This window comes from Prorops nasuta, unplaced genomic scaffold (assembly GCF_024137725.1).
Source record: "Prorops nasuta isolate Cenicafe-Biocafe unplaced genomic scaffold, Cenicafe_Pnas_1.2 PNAS00022, whole genome shotgun sequence".
In the NCBI taxonomy this organism is placed as follows: Eukaryota; Metazoa; Arthropoda; class Insecta; order Hymenoptera; family Bethylidae; genus Prorops; species Prorops nasuta.
Window position 1 is genome coordinate 1,723,463 of NW_027116819.1, and position 19,895 is coordinate 1,743,357.

Sequence of the window (19,895 nt, forward strand, 5' to 3'; positions counted from 1 at the left end):
TTGTCCAATTAAGTTAAAATATTTCATTTTCAGTACAGTAGAATAAGTCTACTGGGGATGCCACTTTAAAAAAACGCGCGCGTGCATAATACCGCCTAATGGATCATGTGGAAAAATATTAAAAGTTAAATAATCGTTTCAAATTGATTACAGTATAATTTTATATAAATAAGGAAATCAATGCTTCTTTATAAAAACTTATCGAATACACATTAGACTGCAAGATGTGGTGTGTACGTGTGTGTGTCTGTATAACTACTAATATGCAATATTGAATTGATTTGACGTTTAATTAAAATATTCCAATGAATCATTCTATTAGAAACAAAATTGTTTTTCTATTTAGAATTAAAACATAAATTTGCTCTTGCGCCCGCTTTCCGTGTGCCGTTCACGGGTCTGAAATGGAGTAACTTGTAGATAATGAGTAAAAGGGGGCGACAGGAATAGGAGGGGAAGAACTTAGAAACATGACTGTAGCGTGTCAAATTCGTCGATAACTGACTTTGAGGGTTGAAAATTTTCAGGTTTATTATTGAAATGACTAGACAACTTTTCCGCACTATTGGATTTTTATTTGAATAAAAAGTTGTTTTTCAGCCCACTCTAACACATATATTAAATAATTTTACAGTATCAGCAAAAACAAGAAGTATTATGACTTATCTAAATACTCATTTCAGATTAAATTAACTCAAAGGGAAATAATGGAAATTGTTGAAGACCGCAAAAAAAATGCAGAGTAAGTAATTTAATATTTAGTTGACGGGATATTTCTCTAAAAATGGTTTATAGAATATGATTCGTTTTACTATAGTACTTTTTAGTGTCACATTTAATTTAACCATATAGCACTCATTTTCTATTATTTTATTTTTATAACTTTCACTGTAGGGGAGACCGGGGACAATTATAACAAAAAGTGAGTCTCGTTTTTCTCCGAGAATCTTAGTGTTAAAAATCTCAAAGACGGTAATACTACATATGTCTAGAATACAAATATATTTTTATTGAAATAATATTTTAATTAATCCATAAGCAAACAATTAATATAGTACCACAAGCAATTTGTTACATTCGGCCCCATACAGGTGTCAATTGTAACACATCGATTTTCAATTGTAAAATGTGTGTAATTCCCATCGTGCATGGATATAAAAATAGTTGAAGACACTTCGATAAACAGAGTATGTTATCTAAAGATCATATTACCTTAAAAAATGAAGTTTACTTGTAAATAATGAAAATAACCATAATTGACTGTTTTATAAAAGTAAAATCTTTTTTATGAAGAATATTTTTATTTTTTGTAACATTTGAACATTTACTTGATCAGAACGATGCTTATTGCAATATGTAATGTCAATTAGCATGGTACAATCGACACCAGTTTACTTGTTACATTTGACCCCATACGTTCCAATTACTACGTAGTAAAATTTCGCCAAGATAATTTCATATTTAAAAATCGTTCGACATTGAAAAATTTATGCAAAGAAATGATAATTTCAGTCATATATTGAATTTTAATATTTACACAATAGTGAATGAGCAAGTCAAAGTTAAAGAGCAAGTGATATAATCACTAAAGCGGAGAAAATTGATTACCTCATTTCTACAAACAGTTGGCTTAGCATTGGCGATCCTAAACAATTGCAACTACATTGTCTTGTAGTATTTAAGAAAGGTACTAAATGGTATTAAATTTCATTAACGGACGGAGCTACAAATGTGAATGCTACAAATGCCCAGTGTTACAATTGTCCCCGGTCCCTCCTACATTATAGCATCATATATTTGTAGGTATTGCTGTTTGCTACAGTTAATATTAAATTAAAAAAGATATAAAATACTCGAAAGCTAAACTTAAATAAACTGAAGGCGCCTACCTTATTTTGTCATTACAGAAAGACCAGCATATATGTTGTACGTCATATATTGTATATTTGTGATATAAATTTCAGAGATACTGACGATTCCAAAGATGATTCGCCCAAGGATTGTACTTCTAATAGAACAAAAGATCACGTTAAGAGATCATCCAGTTCTGAAATTTCAGCAGAAGATGAATACAATTTTAGTAAATACGATGATGAAAGTAAGTTATTTACAAGATTTTTCTAACATTTCATTGCATGTATTTTTTCAATTCAATTTAAAGATAAAATTTTATTATATGTGAACAGACTGATGTACTGTCTTAACGGGATCCCTCAAGCCCTCTGTAGCCAACATTACGGAACGAAAAACGAGGGAGAATTGTCCAGCGTTATTTTTCGACCGATTTTAATGATTTTGGGCTTGTTGGAACCGTTAGGACTCGCACCTTGTCATAAAAAAGCCTTATTTTCCAAAAAATGAAAATCAAATCAAATTGTTTAAAAATTCGCATTAATAATATTTAATAGCAAAACAACTCGAAAAATCGGGCTTCTTTATGACGAGGTGCCAGACCTAATGATTCCAACAAGCCCAAAAACATTGAAATCGATTGAGAAATAGAGCCGTACCATTGTTCCGCGTTTCTGAGGTGGACGAAAACCAAAAATTTTTAGGAAGGAAGCTAGCCTTCCGCCCCTCTCGTGGTTCACGCTAACGTGTTCCCCCACTCCAGCATCGAAACTTACTGCGAAGCTTTCCTCATATTTACGCTATTCCCCTATCTGTAGCTATACACATATAAATACCGCTAAAATAATGTTGAGAACATTTCATTTCACCGATATAATGAAATTGCTGAAAATGCAATTATCATTTTGAAATAAAACTGTAGAAAAGGAGATTTCGTAATGCTTGAAATATAAGACATACGGCGAAACGCGGGACAATGGTATATTTGATGAGACTAGTAATAATTAAAGCCATTCTTCAAAGAACTCGCCTTTTCGATAAAGCTTATAGCTTTTCAGCTATGAACGATTGAAGTTGCACGGCGCACAAATACATATTTCGTCTCTCGCGTAGATCAGCTGTTGCGCACGTCCATCTTCAATCGTTCATAACTGAAAAACTATAAGCTTCATCGAAAATGCGAGCTCTTTAGGATAATCTACATGAAGAATGGCTTTAGTTATGACTAGTCTCATCAAATTCTATTGAGAAATACGCCTGTACCATTGTCCCGCGTTTCGCCGTATGCCTTATATTTCAAGCATTACGAAATCTCCTTTTCTACAATTTTATTTCAAAATGATAATTGCATTTTTAACAATTTCATTATATCGGCAAGATGAAATGTTCTCAACATTATTTTAGCGGTATTAATATGTGTATAGCTACGGATAGGAGAATAGCGTAAATATGAGAGGGAAGCTTCGCAGTAAGGTTCGATGCTAGAGTGGGGGAACACGTTAGCGTGAACCACGAGGGGGGCGGAAGGCTAGCTTCCTTCCTAAAAATTTTTGCTTTTCGTCCACCTCAAAAACGCGGGACAATGGTACGGCTCTATTTCTCAACCGATTTCAATGTTTTTGGGCTTGTTGGAATCGTTAGGTCTGGCACCTTGTCATAAAGAAGCCCGATTTTTCGATGTTTTATGATTAAATATTATTAATGCAAATTTTTAAACAATTTGATTTTTTTTTCATTTTTTGGAAAATAAGGCTTTTTTATGACAAGGTGCGAGTCCTAACGGTTCCAACAAGCCCAAAATCATTAAAATCGGTCGAAAAATAACGCTGGACAATTCTCCCTCGTTTTTCGTTCCGTAATGTTGGCTACAGAGGGCTTGAGGGATCCCGTTAAGGGAAAGAATGTAAGATATAATCTAAAAATTATGTTAACCTTTTTTGATGTATATATTTTTCGGTTATTGTAAACTAGTGGAAATTTGTTATTCCATGGTTCATAGAGTCGCTGATCATGAATCTGATATCATATCTAAAAAATTCAAAATGTTAGAACCAAAATGGTGCGTAGAAATTCAATAATTAACCAGATCTGTTTGCAATTTCTTAGTCAAGGTGTTTTGCTGGAAGCTGATTATAAATCTGATGAAAGATACGTGATGAGCGACTATCAAAATCCTACATTAACAAATTGTACATACTTATCTCAAGAAATATTGTCAATAATGAATTTTTGTATAAAAATCATCAGCTTTTTAAATTTGATATATTTGTTAATTTACATAATACATATTGACATTGTTCTAACTGCACCCAGATAGCCATTTGTGTACAGATTTCGTGCGGATTTCTGGCAGATTAAACCAAGGCTTGCACGCAGAAAAGTAGTGCCATTCCACATCAATATGAATAGATTTTGAAGTACAGCACCGATTTGTTTTAAAAAAATATATGTAATATATAGGAAAATATGAGAATTTTGGCGAAGTTAAAGTGAAAAATATTCTTGGCTCCGGATATACAAGCTGGTAAAGTTTGTATTTTTACTGTTTTTGGTAAAAGCACGTAAACTTTGGAAACTCATATCTCCTAGACATATTAAGATAGAAGTCTTTGACTGCAACGAATTTATATACTCTGAAAGATTGATAATTTATTAGAAAAATATATAAAAGTAGTTTGTAATAAATTATTAACACCGTTAACAATTAAACATTTCAATTAACCAATGTATTGTCATATTCTGACAATGTAAAACAAATATTAGGAGCTTCCCTTGGAATGTCTTCTATAGAGAAAAAAATAAGACGCGTATACTCTCTTAGTCTTCATAGTGAAAGAAAAGATTTTATCACGACGCGCACGGTCAGAAGCGTCGGCCGAATAACGTAAATCGGTAAAGCGCATCCTAAGCTGAGAGCAAGTAGCTTCTACACGTCGAATTCCATCAATTTACGGATTAGATAATTTAATAACATGTTTTAATTTTTTGTTCTTATTCTTATTACTATTCTAAATAAACAATATATATATGTTATTATTCTACTTTATAAATAGTCGTTATTTATTCACAAAATAACATAAAATAAGTTATTTTAACATTTGTTCGAATATAAAAATTATATACCAATTGATATTTATATATTTCATTAAATTATGACAAGAAAATATTATGAACGTGAAACTCCTATACTGAAAATATTTAACAAACTTTTACAATTGTAAAATTATCTAATTGAGAAGAAGCATTAGCTTATAATTGTCTTTATAATTTATCGTGAAAAATGCATGATTTTTTCTCGTTTCTATAACTACTTTCGCTTTTTTTAAAACGTTGGTTCAAATTATTTTTAAGTTGTTCATATTCTTTATTACTACAAAATGTAAATTTCATATTTTTAATGTTATCTTCGGCCCATTGAAATAATAACAAAGCATTTTTATTTGATTATTTAATGGTCTTTGTAAACTAGCTTTAACGGCAAGCTGTTTTAGTCAATCTATTACCATCATATACATTTTTAACATATGAAGTTGTGAAAACGTGCTAATCAGCATCTATTCCGAAATCTTCCTAGTGGTGAAGGAGATTTATAAAATTTGATTTATTTTTATTTTGAACTGCACATCCATTAGAAAAATAAGTTATCTTCTTAATAGTTTCTCAGTATTTGGTTTTTAAGTAATCAATTAATTTTGTTTGAAATAAATGAACTGCTACAGTATTGTGATTTAAATTTTTCGAAATTACAACAGACTCGTGGTCAATTTCATAATTTCTTTTAAAATATTATATATGAGCAATTTCACCAATTCGGGAATTGGTTTACTGACGCACATCCCAGATTTTTTTTATATTCTCAGATCTTGTACTCTTTATCGAAAAATGATTCTCTAATTTTTTTCAGAATTTTTTATCCATTATTTACGACGTGGTTATATTGGAAATTTTTTAATTTTAAGTACGTCCTATCTTTTAATTATTTTTCTATACTTTTTCAAATAACTTAATAAATTTTTTTCACACATGATTTCCATATAAAAAAATCTCACCTTTCCAGTGGAATAATTGTTTTTCTAGTAACATCACTTTATACCGAAGAAATTAGCGTTTAAAGGATAAAAATCAATTTTTCAGGAAATGCGTATTTTTTTCTTTTTTGGTAGTAATTTTTTGGTAAAGTTGAGAAAATTTCACATGGAACCTGTAACTTTCAAAATGGGATTCCTATTAAAACTCGTCGAATCAATAATAATAAAAAAAAAAAAAAGAAATTATAAATAGTTTACTGTAAGTAGGGGAGACAGGGGCTAGTTGTTACGGGGGTAAGAAGTTACAGATGAAAAACAGGTAAATAAACATATTGTAGAAGAGCATCAATACAAGTAAATGCTTCTTATAACGTCCGCTAATGGATTAAGTATCTTAGTCGCACTAATATTGTCGATGAAGGAAGATATAGGAGTAGCTGCTGAAAATACTAGGTTTGTAAATTTTTCTTGTAAACCTTATTTTTTATTTTTTAATATTATAAATTATTTTATCATATAGCAATTGTGTATATTTATATAAATTTGAAGTTTTTTAATGATCTCAGTATATAATAGAAAAGCCAAATCTTCTTTTACGACTTTTTTTATGCATTAAAGATGTAATTGTGTAGTCGGGGCAAAATGTTATAAATTTTCGGGGCTAGATGTTACGTGTCACAATTGACCTCAAGTTATAGATACCTAGACTCTTAAATTTCTACGCTAAAATTGGTTTATGTTTAAGTCATCGTGTTAAATTATAGATACTTTTATTTAAAACCATAAAACTATTATTATTAATTTATTTTATAGAAAATGCGAGTATATAAGAGAAAAACTGAACGTGGTACACAACCAAAAGAATTATTTGAAAAAGTTGCTCTTATTATACAGGAAGACAATACAATGAAAATTCGCAGAGTAGCGAAAGATTTTGGTTTATGTCACATGACTCTGGCAAGATATTTAAAAAAAAGAAAAATAGCCTTAGATGAAGGAAAATCCATAGATTCTGTTACAATAGGGTATCGGCCAAACAGACAGGTCTTTGATAAACAGCAAGAGAAAATCTTGACCGATTATATAATTAAATGTAGCCAAATTTATTATGGGTTAACTCCAGAAGATATTAGAAAAATTGCTTATGAATGTGCGCTTAAATATCATATTGAAATGCCACAATCATGGCGAATTAATAAAGAAGCAGGTGTAGACTGGTTTACTGCTTTTTTAAAAAGACATAATTCTATGATTTCAATAAGAATTCCTGAAGCTACCAGCTTAAGCCGTGCTACCTCATTTAATAAGACAAATATTGATAATTTTTTTACAAAATTAACTTCAATAATTGACAAATATAAGCTAACTCCTTCTCATATCTGGAACGTAGATGAAACAGGAGTTACTACTGTACAAAAACCGAGAAAAATTATAGCAACAAAAGGAGCTAAACAAGTCGGATCTGTAACTTCGGCTGAAAGAGGTTCTCTTGTTACTGTTTGTGTAGCAGTCAATGCAACTGGAAATTCCGTTCCTTGTATGTTTATATTCCCTAGAATTAGATATAGAGACTATTTTATACGCGATGGTCCACCAGGATGTATCGGTGCTGGGAATAAGTCAGGTTGGATGACTGAAATAGAATTTGAATTATTTCTAAATCATTTCATCGATCATGTAAAGCCATCTATTTCGAACCCTGTACTTTTACTGTTGGACAATCATTGTTCGCACTTAAGCATCAGTGTGGTTGAAAAAGCAAAGAATAATAATATAATATTATTATCATTTCCACCGCATTGCTCCCACAAATTGCAACCACTGGACGTAAGTGTTTATGGTCCTTTTAAAAATTATTGTTCCAATAAGCAAGATGCTTGGCTAAGAAACAATGCCGGAAAGACAATGAGTATACACAATATTCCATCCATAGTAAAAGAAGCTCTTCCGATGGCACTAAATCCGGTTAATATTATTGCTGGATTTCGCAAAACTGGAATTTTCCCATTAAATAATAGTATATTTCAGGAAAAAGATTTTCTTTCTGCCTTTGTCACTGACAGGGTATTAACAGAACAAAATAATGAACAAAGAGATCAAATTTTACCAGTTGCAGGTCCATCTAATCCAGATAAAAATTTATCGCCTGGCCCTATTAATTTTAATCCAGAAGAAATTCGACCGTATCCAAAGGCACCTCCTCGAATTAAGAATACATCACGAAAAAAACGAAAATCTGCTATTTTAACTGATTCACCAGAGATACAATTATTGAAGGAAGAAGAAGATAAAAAGTTAAATAAAAAACGAAAGGTTAAAAGCAAAAAGGAAGTGTGCGTGAAGAAAAAAAAAGTAAAATATAATAATGAAAAAAAAGATGATGAATGCTTTTGTTTAATTTGCTATAAATCGTTTAATGCAAGTAAGCCTGGTACACAGTGGGTTCAGTGTATGCAGTGTGGAAATTGGTGTCACGTTAAATGTGTGAAAGGTGATGTTTTGCATTATATTTGTTTCAATTGTAAATCTGAAGACGATTCTGATTAATTGGTGCATTATTTTTGATCTAATATGTTTAAAACTTTGTAATAATCATATCTTCATTCAAGTTAAACAAATAAATTAGTTAAAAGTTAATAAAGAAAAATATAATTCTGTTTTATTATATTTACCTTTGCATCCAATTTTAAAGAGACAAAATTTATCACTTTTTACCCCCTATGATGTAACAACCTACCCCAAGACTGGGGCAATAAGTTGCAAGCAATATTATTTAAAAATTATTAAATTAAAGACAGCCTAATAGGTATATAAGAATTGCTTATAGCGGATAATATAGTGTTATGATGTAGAAAGAACAGCATTTGATTTTAATTTAAAATATATGATTAATTAACTAGTTATTTTAAATATAATATAAAATGTCACAACTATCCCCTGCCTCCCCTATTATGGACTATCTCGACTCTCAGGGACTTTTTTTCCAAGTATGGCACTAGAGCCTGTAATATTTATTCGAAATGACTTAATTTTATTACTGTAACAGCCGGTGTCTTTGCATAAAAATCGGGATTACGTAGGAGTACCAATTTAAATTTTTTTAATTGCAGTAATGGCTCTCCCAATGTATTTTTTCTACTCTGTATATCATTTTTTATTTTTAAATCAACTTCAAACCTACAAATTTTAAACTTTGAACTTTCAAAACAAGAGTATATTTATGGTTGGGGAACAAAAAATTTAAATTGGTACTCCTATGTAATCTCGACTTTTACGCAAAGACACCGGCACTTACAGTAATAAAATTAAGTCATTTCGAATAAATATTACAGGCTCTAGTGTCATACTTGGAAAAAAGTCCTGAAGAATCGAAATAGTCCATAATACTTGCGGTCAACTATTTATTATTTCTTTTTTATTATTATCGATTCGACGAGTTTTAATAGGAATCCCATTTTGAAAGTTACAGGTTCCATGTAAAATTTTCTCAACTTTACGAAAAAAATACTAAAAAAAAAATACGCATTTCTTGAAAAATTGATTTTTATACTTTAAACGCTAATTTCTTCGGTATAAAGTAATGTTACTAGAAAAACAATTATTCCACTGGAAAGGTGAGATTTTTTTACATGGAAATCATGTGTGAAAAAAATTTATTAAGTTATTTGAAAAAGTATAGACAATTAATTAAAAGATAGGACGTACTTAAATTTAAAAACTTTCCAATATAACCACGTCGTAAATAATGGATAAAAAATTCTAAAAAAAATTAGAGAATCATTTTTCGATAAAGAGTACAAGATCTGAGAATATCAAAAAAATCTGGGATGTGAGCCGATTTAACCAGTTACCGAATTGGTGGAATTGCTCATATATGTATATATACAGGGTGTAACGAAACGACCGCATTTCCTCGTAACTGGAGGTTCGGGGTGACAAACTGAGTGCACGTGTAAAATTTCGTTCGAATCGTTCAAGGGGTTTAAAAGTTATTTACATTTAAAAATCACCCTTTTTCGGTCCTTTTCGAACGACTTTGATTGCACAATGGAAAGTGAAAAAACAATTGATGAACACCCCAATTAGAATGTCAAAGTTATCGATCGCACGCGATAATACTTTTGCTATTTATTCCATTAATCTGGCTATCAGATTAATTTTAAAAATAGCAAAATCCTTTTTTTCACATTTCCAATTCAATTCAGTACAATTATCATTGACTGAATTTATGGAAAGAGCGAGAAGACGCAATGAAAAGGAAAGTATCAAAAACTAAGATGTCGCGCGAACGCACTGATAATTTAATAGGAAACGCATGAGGGCATTCTCTTTCTACTAACGAAGCTAAAGAGAATGATTCAAAATCAATACATTGATGATAGAGAAAACTAAACTTACCCATTTAATGTTCTCCAAGTTCTTTTACATCGAAGTTTTCGAAAAAGCTTCAAACTGGCTCTTCGATGATTTCCAGAAAGCACACTATCACTGTTTTTGCATTTAAGCATTCGTGAATTTAAACAAATTAGGTATTAACCTACGTTTCTTCAAAACACTGGTTAATTTGACACTTTTGAACTGTTTGAAGTATGCTGAAGAGAAAGAGAGAGAGAGAGAGTCACAGAGAGGAGAAATAATAAGTAATTCGTTTCGACTACTCTTAATCAGCCTACTTCAAACAGTTCAAAAGTGTCAAATTAACCAGTGTTTTGAAGAAACGTAGGTTAATACCTAATTTGTTTAAATTCACAAATGCTTAAATGCAAAAACAGTGATAGTGTGCTTTCTGGAAATCATCGAAGAGCCAGTTTGAAGCTTTTTCGAAAACTTCGATGTAAAAGAACTTGGAGAACATTAAATGGGTAAGTTTAGTTTTCTCTATCATCAATGTATTGATTTTGAATCATTCTCTTTAGCTTCGTTAGTAGAAAGAGAATGCCCTCATGCGTTTCCTATTAAATTATCAGTGCGTTCGCGCGACATCTTAGTTTTTGATACTTTCCTTTTCATTGCGTCTTCTCGCTCTTTCCATAAATTCAGTCAATGATAATTGTACTGAATTGAATTGGAAATGTGAAAAAAAGGATTTTGCTATTTTTAAAATTAATCTGATAGCCAGATTAATGGAATAAATAGCAAAAGTATTATCGCGTGCGATCGATAACTTTTACATTCTAATTGGGGTGTTCATCAATTGTTTTTTCACTTTCCATTGTGCAATCAAAGTCGTTCGAAAAGGACCGAAAAAGGGTGATTTTTAAATGTAAATAACTTTTAAACCTCTTGAACGATTCGAACGAAATTTTACACGTGCACTCAGTTTGTCACCCCGAACCTCCAGTTACGAGAAAATGCGGTCGTTTCGTTACACCCTGTATATTAGGGTGACCGTTAAAAAGTGAGTTTGCGAATTTTTTTGATACCACTCCTTAGATCGGTTCTAAATAGAATAACAAACATTTTCTCACCGCGACAACTCTTTTTTTTTAAGGACAAATGGTGCCTGTAAGCTCGATGTTTTTTGCATTTGATTAGCATTAGGATTTTCAACAATTCCAGTTCTAATTTTCTCACAGTTATATGACGCGTTTTAAAAATTATACAATAATGGAAACTCACTCTCCTGCTATATACAGGGTGAGGCAGGTAAGCCGCTCCAGAATATGAATGCTGAAAGGCGCGTATCTTTTTAACTATAAAAGATATTCAATTTTTGCATAGGATATTTCTGAATGCAATTAACAAGAGAGGCTTCAAATATGGTCTATGGAAAAATGGAATATTTTTTATAGTTAAAGAGATACGCAACTTTCTACGTCCGTATTCTGGGGCGGCTTAAGTGCCTCACCCTGTATATGTAAGGAAAAAAATTGAAACTCATTTAATTTTACCCTGGCTTGTTGCAATGTTTTAATGAACATGACGTTAAAAATCGGCGAGAAGAAAAATATTTATATTGCCGAAATTCTCCAAATTTAAATTATATTAAGGCCTCTCTACACACATACATTATGAAAAATATTGGTAATTAGGGTTTTGAGTGTTTCATAATGAATTTCTTTTATCGATTCGTTCACTATTTAATATATCCAACAATTTTTAGTATTTTTTTTATAAATAAACTACAGCGCTGAATGTAGATTTTTAAATTTCATTTGTTTTCATTCAATTTGTATCTTTTTCCTGGGAATAATTTACAAACATTACGTTAGAAAAAAAACAATTTATTGTCCAATAGAACTTATGAAATCTTGATATTTATTCAACTCTATGTAAAAATTAATAAATAAATCATAAAAAATATTCGGACAATTTTAAATTATTTTTTGTTTCGGACACAAAATAAGCTAGTTAAAAAATGAATAAATAACAAAAAAATTCAATCAAAAGGTAAGTAAAAAGATCTAATTTTGTTCATTTTCGATATAAACAAAATACAAAGAAAATAAATGAAGTATCATCAAGATTTCATAAGTTCTATTGGACAATAAATTATTTTTTTCTAACGTACTGTTTGTAAATTATTCTCAGTAAAAAGATACAAATTAAATGAAAACAAATGAAATTTAAAAATCTACATTCAGCGCTGTAGTTTATTTATAAAAAAAATACTAAAAATTGTTGGATATATTAAATAGTGAACGAATCGATAAAAGAAATTCATTATATATGAAACACCCAAAACCCTAATTACTAATATTTTTCATAATGTATGTGTGTAGAGAGGCCTTAATATAATTTAAATTTGGAGAATTTCGGTAATATAAATATTTTTCTTCTCGCCGATTTTTAACGTCATGTTTATTAAAACATTGCAACAAGCCAGGATAAAATTAAATGAGTTTCAATTTTTTCCTTACATATATATAGCAGGAGAGTGAGTTTCCATTATTGTATAATTTTTAGAACGCGTCATATAACTGTGAGAAAATTATAACTGGAATTGTTGAAAATCCTAATGCTAATCAAATGCAAAAAACATCGAGCTTACAGGCACCATTTGTCCTTAAAAAAAACGAGTTGTCGCGGTGAGAAAGTTTGTTATTTTATTTAGAACCGATTTAAGGAGTGGAATCAAAAAAATTCGCGAATTCACTTTTTAACGGTCACACTAATATATATATATATATATACTAGGGTGACCATAAAAAAAGAAAAACTTTTGCGGTGCTATTATTTTGTTAAGAATGATGAAAAAATAGGAATCAAATTTTTTTAGATTTTTTTGAAGCCGTTAAATGGTGCCGATATCGTTTTTAAAATTAAAAATTTAGATTTATTAAAAATGATTTAACAAAATTATAAATTAATATTGTGCTGGATTAATGTTTATTTTATTACATTTTCTTGTAATTTAAGTAAAGGACTTTTCAAAGCACAATATTAATTTATAATTTCGTTAAATTGTTTGCAATAAATCTAAATTTTTAATTTTAAAATCGATATTATCACAATTTAACGGCTTCAAAAAATTTTATAAATTCGAGGATCTCTTTTTTTTATAATTTTTGACAAAGGAAAAGCTTATTGGAATTTTGGTTTACATCTAACCTCGAAAAAGTGGAAGAACATCGGATTTTTAACTTTAAAAACGATATCGGCACCATTTAACGGCTTCAAGAAAATCTAAAAAAATTCAATTCCTATTTTTTCATCATTCTTAACAAAATAAAAGCACCGGAAAAAATTTTCTTTTTTTATGGCCACCCTAATATATACACAGGGTTTTTCTCTAACGGCGGCATATAGGAGATTCGTGTTAGTTAACTATAGCGCTCAGGATGATGGTTTCTGAGAGCGCTGATTGGTCAATCCCACAAAAACCAGACTTCGACTGTAAAAAAAGGCGGCAAGTACATAAACCATCTAGCATAAATAATATAGTAAAATTATCCATTTAAAAAAAATAGTGAAATCCAAATATTAGGCAAGTATATTTTTCCACCTTAGAAAAAGTTAAATTTTCGGAAAAAAAGGAACAAAAAAGTTACTTGCCGGGCCCGTAATGTCCATGCACAGTGAGAAATTGAATCGTGTATGAGATTCAGCTATAGCGTAGTATAGCAAATTTCATTTTAAAATACAGAGTGAAGTTAGCCGGACCACATACGATTCTATTTCTCACTGTGCATGGATATTACGGGCCCAACAAGTAACTTTTTTGTTCCTTTTTTCTTTTCGAAAATTTAACTTTTGCTAAGGTGAAAAAATACACTTGCCTAATATTTGGATTTCACTACTTTTTTTAATTGGATAATTTTACTATATTATTTATGTTAAATGGTTTATGTACTTACCGCCATTTTTTACAGGCGAAGTCTGTTTTCTGTGGGATTTCATAACGTTTTGTAAGAGTATGATATTTAAAAAATTAAATTATTCTTTTAATTTCTACAGATTTTAAAGAAAATTTCCACCCTTCTCATTTTTTGAAACAGCAGCGCTTAACTAATAAAAATATATATATTAATATTGAAAAAATATCACAGTCAACACATTGATTTTATTGATATTTGTAATGCATTTTGCACAAATGAACTTCATAATTAATGCTCAGACTAGTTTTTTAATGTTTCCAGTTTCACCATAATAAAAGTTTGATTAAATTTTTCATAATCAATAAACATACTTTCAACATATAAAAGTAATTAAGTAAAATGTATGTTTTAATTAATTTACATTTTTTGTTTATCAACATTTGACTTTTTACCAACATCTTACTTTGCCAAACTTCAGTAACTCCCTCAGCTGCTTCAGGTGATACAGGGGCAAAACTAGAAAAGCAATTCGTAAAGCTTGAAATAAGCTACAATGAAGCATATAATCGAAGTTGGCATTGTCGTTTTGCATACGCCGTTTCTTTTTAGCACCAATCATTGTCACGTTTATGCTGCTAACTTTTGACAAAGGTGACATGGGAGATACATTGGCGAGTCGTCCTTATAAATTTCCTGTGCCAAAGTCTTCAAGTTTTCGTTTCGTAAATTTCTACACACTTCAAACTGGTCGGATTTCTGGTGCTGCAAAATGGAGTGGAAACCATTAATTTTTGGACTTTGTTTCAATTGAGAATAAACGTCCATTTTTTCATCCATACCAATGACCAGTATACTGCCTACGGCGTTGAATACTAGCATAGGTAACAGAGGAAAACAATCAACAGTTATTAACTCAATTTTACAGAATTTCATCCAATGAGTCTCATCCTTAAATTATGGCTGAGCAATGGATGACGTTTTTCTGAATATTGGCTTATTCTTACTTTGCCAATCTTTCAATGCTTTCATCTTTGCCTGTTTTAAGTACCAGAATGCAGGAGTGAAAAGCCCAATTGTTGATTCAATTCCAATAGTCAGTATGTGTGCGAACCTTCCTCCTTGGATTTTTAATTCATTTGTACCAAATGTATTTAAGTCAAAGCAGAAGTATTACTATTTGCTATAATACACTTGCACAGTGACTGTAAAATACTAAATGATGACACTACGAGTAAACCTAAAATCAAATTCATCATTTAACAATCTCAATCTTCAAAGAAAATAAATATTTGAAGGAACATGAAGCATCTCAGTTATTTACTAGTATTTGATGTTGCCCCATCTCCATTTTCTTTATTGCTTAGTGACCTAAATTTCTTGAGACTAAAGATCTGTAATATTTGGGTATCTTTGCATCTTTTGTAAACATCTATTATCGTATAATTAGCTTAAATCCAAACACTAGTCAACTTGTACTCAACGTAAAGGAAGGTTCATCGGAATGCGTCATATTTTCCAAACAAGCATTACTATAATTTAGTCTGAAATATTTGTTCTCATATATAATATAACCTATCGAACAATTGAAATCCATATCAGTTTAAGATAAAGAAAAAGTTAAACATAAATTTTATTAATGATTTCCACACCTGGAAGTCGAGCATATGATTATTAAATACCTTAACAATTTCTTTCAATTAATATCCTCCTGATAATGACCGATGAACATTAATGTTGAAAGTTTACTTCTCATTGGCCCAGAGTTGTAAATATTAATCTTATTTAATCTAGTCAGCTCTATCCTCATCAATGAAAACGAAAATGTTTTGTCTTAATTTAATCTGAAAAAGAAATACCTACAAAGTATATTATATCCTGTATTGTAAAATATAATGTTATACTTATCTAATTAGCGAATCCTTCAGTCATTGTTAATTGAATTTATTTGTTATTGTAGAAATTTAACGGATGCAATATCGCAACACGATGAATAACCTCACTGCATTAAATAAAAATAACCTCACATTACAATTTACAGTTCAATATAGTCACCGAATTAATGATCGATTATATCGATTTTAGTTGACAGTTCACAACCTTATATAGTTTGGTCGTTGAGTATATTATGTTGAAAGCGTTGTGAAAATGACGTCATTTTTCTTAGCGACCAACTTCAGCCCGAGATATACACTCTGGCTGGAGAAGAAGATTATGAAGGAAAATTTTATTTTCGATATATATATAGCTAACAGAATATGAGATCTCTGGATTGCGTGAACCGATTTTGATGCTCTTAGACGCAAATGAAAGCTTTTTCAAAACCATTTTAAGAAAAGCTTTACTTAAATAACGGCAATAGATTATTCGCGGAAAAACATCGGTTTGAATATTGGGACGCCCCAACTAGTTGTATAAGAGTGTAGTGCCCCGACGGCGGTATAGGCATCACTTTTTCTACTTTTATGTACTTGCCGTCGAGACACTACCGTGTCTCTTGATGGTGAGAATGCTTATAATGCAGAGTGTTATAGGCGGGACAGAATTAACATTAATACTTTGTTAATTTATATAAGTATTTATTTTGCACTCAACTTTCCACTTCTAAAGCTCAAACTAAACTGAATACATAGTCATCGACAACCTTATCCTTCGAGAGTTGTACTCTCTGATCTCCAAACAAAAAATGTTTTTTTTTCTGTGTACATAAACATTATATTTCTAAGTCGATAACTCTTTTTCATTGTCTACCTGAGCCTAGCCTCACCCTATCTCAGTCCATTTTAACTAGGTCGTACCTAGTGGGCCGCGGGCCACGTACCCAAACCTCGGTAAAATTTACTGTCCTTCTAAATGTGATACTCCAAACTCAACAGTTTGATGGGCTCTATAATTATTCAATCGTCTCCGTTACAAACCCTACTTCCCGAGTACAGAGAGTACAACTATCTCTGGATGGATTTACAATTTTTATAAACTCCAAATATAAATACTTCATCAAACAAAATTAATTTTAACTTTGAACTTTAACACAGAGTAATAACAAATATATTGTTAACTTATAATAGTAATAAGAATAAGAACAAAGAATTAAAATATGGTATTAACTAATCTAGGTCGTAGATTGATGGAATTCGGCGCGTAGAGGCTAGCTTCTTTCAGCTTAGGATGCGCTTTACCGGTTTACGTCGTTCGGCCGACGCTTCTCACCGTGCACGTCGTTATACAATCTTTGTTTTCACTATGAAGACCAAGAAAGTATACGCGTTTTAATTTTTTTTCTCTATAGGCGAAATCACAAGGATCATTCCTAATATTTTTTTACAATTGTTAGAATATGTCAACGCATTGGTTAATTAAAATGTTTATTTTAAATGTTAACGGTGTTAATAATATATTACAAACTATGTTTTATATATTTTTCTAATAAAATATAAATCTTCTTGAGTATACTGGTTGCTGTCATAGTCTCCTACCATAATTTGTCTAGAAAATCTGAATTTCCAGAGTTTATGGGTTTTTACCAAAAACAGCAAAAATGCAAACTTTGACAGCTCGTATCTCCGGAAAAAAAAAAGATTTTTCAATCTAACTTGCGCCAAGTCTTGTATTTTCTTATATATTAACATATACATTTTTTAAGAAATCGGTGTTGTACTTCAAAATCTGTCCATTTTGACGTGGAATGGCCCTGTATACATTTGCGTTGTTCATTGGTCAGTATTCTGCTAGCAGAGCCTGCGTGCAGTTACTGGTGGTAGGTTGTAAGTAGATATCGAGCAGACCCTGCGCTATCTGTCTAACGGCAGACTTATTATAGATTTGAGGCAGCTACTGCGAGAACCGTCTAGGAGTAGATTTTCATAGAATAATAGCATGCATCGTATAGCGCCGTAATATTTTATCAAATCTGTAACCAGACTTTTGTTTGAAGATTGCACAAATGTGGATGTATAGTAATATTATGAAATTTGGTAGTATTGATAAAATATTGTAGCTCTATTAAAACAGTTCGACTTTGAAATATTGCAATAAAAAGTTTTATCATAATTGTTCAATTAGACGTAATTTCTTATACTTAATAAATAAATTGAAAAAATAATGTACATAATGGGCCAGAGGTTTCTTATAAATTGCTCTGTCAGAATACACAAAGATTCACAGGGGCATTTTGTGGTGAAACTTATAAAGTGTTAGACCACTCTATGTCAAAACGGATAGATTTCGGAGCATAACACCAATTTTTTTAGATTAAGTTATGTTAAAATACAAGAAAATACTAGACTTTAGACGCCAGTAAGAATAAAAACTCTTTTCTGATCCCGAACATACAAGCTGTTAAAGCTTGCATATTTGCTACTTTTGGTAACAACACATAATCGTTCAAAATATGGCTGCAGTTATTCGAATAAAAGTAATTTGTTTATTTGAAAAATAAACCTAGCATATATTAAGTATTAGAATTATCCTAATATTCGAATAAGCGAATCAATAACTTCTACTTTTCTAAATATTCGGATTTAAAGAATATTCGAATAGTGCAAGGACGTTAAAAAACACAAGATCTGTAGCCCTCTGGTGAGGATTCTTTGTGGACACTTGTATATCTGTAAAAAATTTCTGCAGCAGAGTTTGTAAACGCTTAATATTTCGTATTTTACTACATTTTTGAAGCTTAAACATCGGCAAGGCACGTGTAATGTGTTTAAAAGCATATAATAAAAACCGAAAAAAAAAAACACTTTCGTGTAAAAAACAACGGCAAGTAATTTGGTCTTTTCTCTCCACAAAAATTAAAATCCCAATAAAATAACATCAAAAAAAATATTTACACAAAATAAATCTCAAACAAAAATACCGGCAAACACAAAGAATTAAAATCACTTAAATTCTACAAGTAATTATTTGATCCCAAACAAAAATAGCGGCAACACAAAGGATTGAAATCACTTATAAATTCGACAAGTAATCAAGCGGTAATATAAAGCACTGAGGTCGCATAATTTAGGCAACTAAAAAAATGTAAATAAATAATTAATTATTATATCATTTTTGTATACATACTACTTGCCAGGAGGGGCCAAATAGTGTTATGTATATTTAAATCTTCGTTACAGTTGCATATTGAAATATATACTACTCTACACTTTTTGGCCCCTCCTGGCAAGTAGTATGTATACAAAAATGATATAATAATTAATTATTTATTTACATTTTTTTAGTTGCCTAAATTATGCGACCTCAGTGCTTTATATTACCGCTTGATTACTTGTCGAATTTATAAGTGATTTCAATCCTTTGTGTTGCCGCTATTTTTGTTTGGGATCAAATAATTACTTGTCGAATTTAAGTGATTTTAATTCTTTGTGTTGCCGGTATTTTTGTTTGAGACTTATTTTGTGTAAATTTTTTTTTTTTTTTTTTATGGTATTTTATTGGGATTTTAATTTTTGTGGAGAGAAAAAACCAAATTACTTGCCGTTGTTTTTTACACGAAAGTGTTTCTTTTTGGGATCTCGGAGCTTTTTGTAATATGTGACAAAGATACATCTTAAGAATTTCTTTATGCAAATAATACAAAATGTAGTGAAACTCTTAAAGAAAGAATGTGTATTCAATAAATAAATTTTATTGGAAGGGAATATAAATTGAAATATATAAATAATTATATTGTTAACAATAATCAATTTTATTTAACAATATTAAAAAAGGTATAGTACAACAGTTTAAATACTACATTGAAAAATTATAGCTAAAAACA

The 19,895-nt window shown here is 30.5% G+C and overlaps 1 protein-coding gene across 2 annotated transcripts in view; it reads left to right on the forward strand.

The window, feature by feature from the left end:
* The window catches only part of nclb (no child left behind), a 288,007-nt gene that overhangs the window by 25,598 nt on the left and 242,514 nt on the right, over nucleotides 1-19,895 (forward strand). For both annotated transcript variants that reach the window (XM_066740055.1, XM_066740054.1), the window contains exons 2-3: nucleotides 684-742; nucleotides 1,965-2,098. In XM_066740055.1, coding sequence (XP_066596152.1) covers nucleotides 684-742; nucleotides 1,965-2,098 — 193 coding nt within the window. The remainder of the gene's footprint in view (nucleotides 1-683; nucleotides 743-1,964; nucleotides 2,099-19,895) is intronic.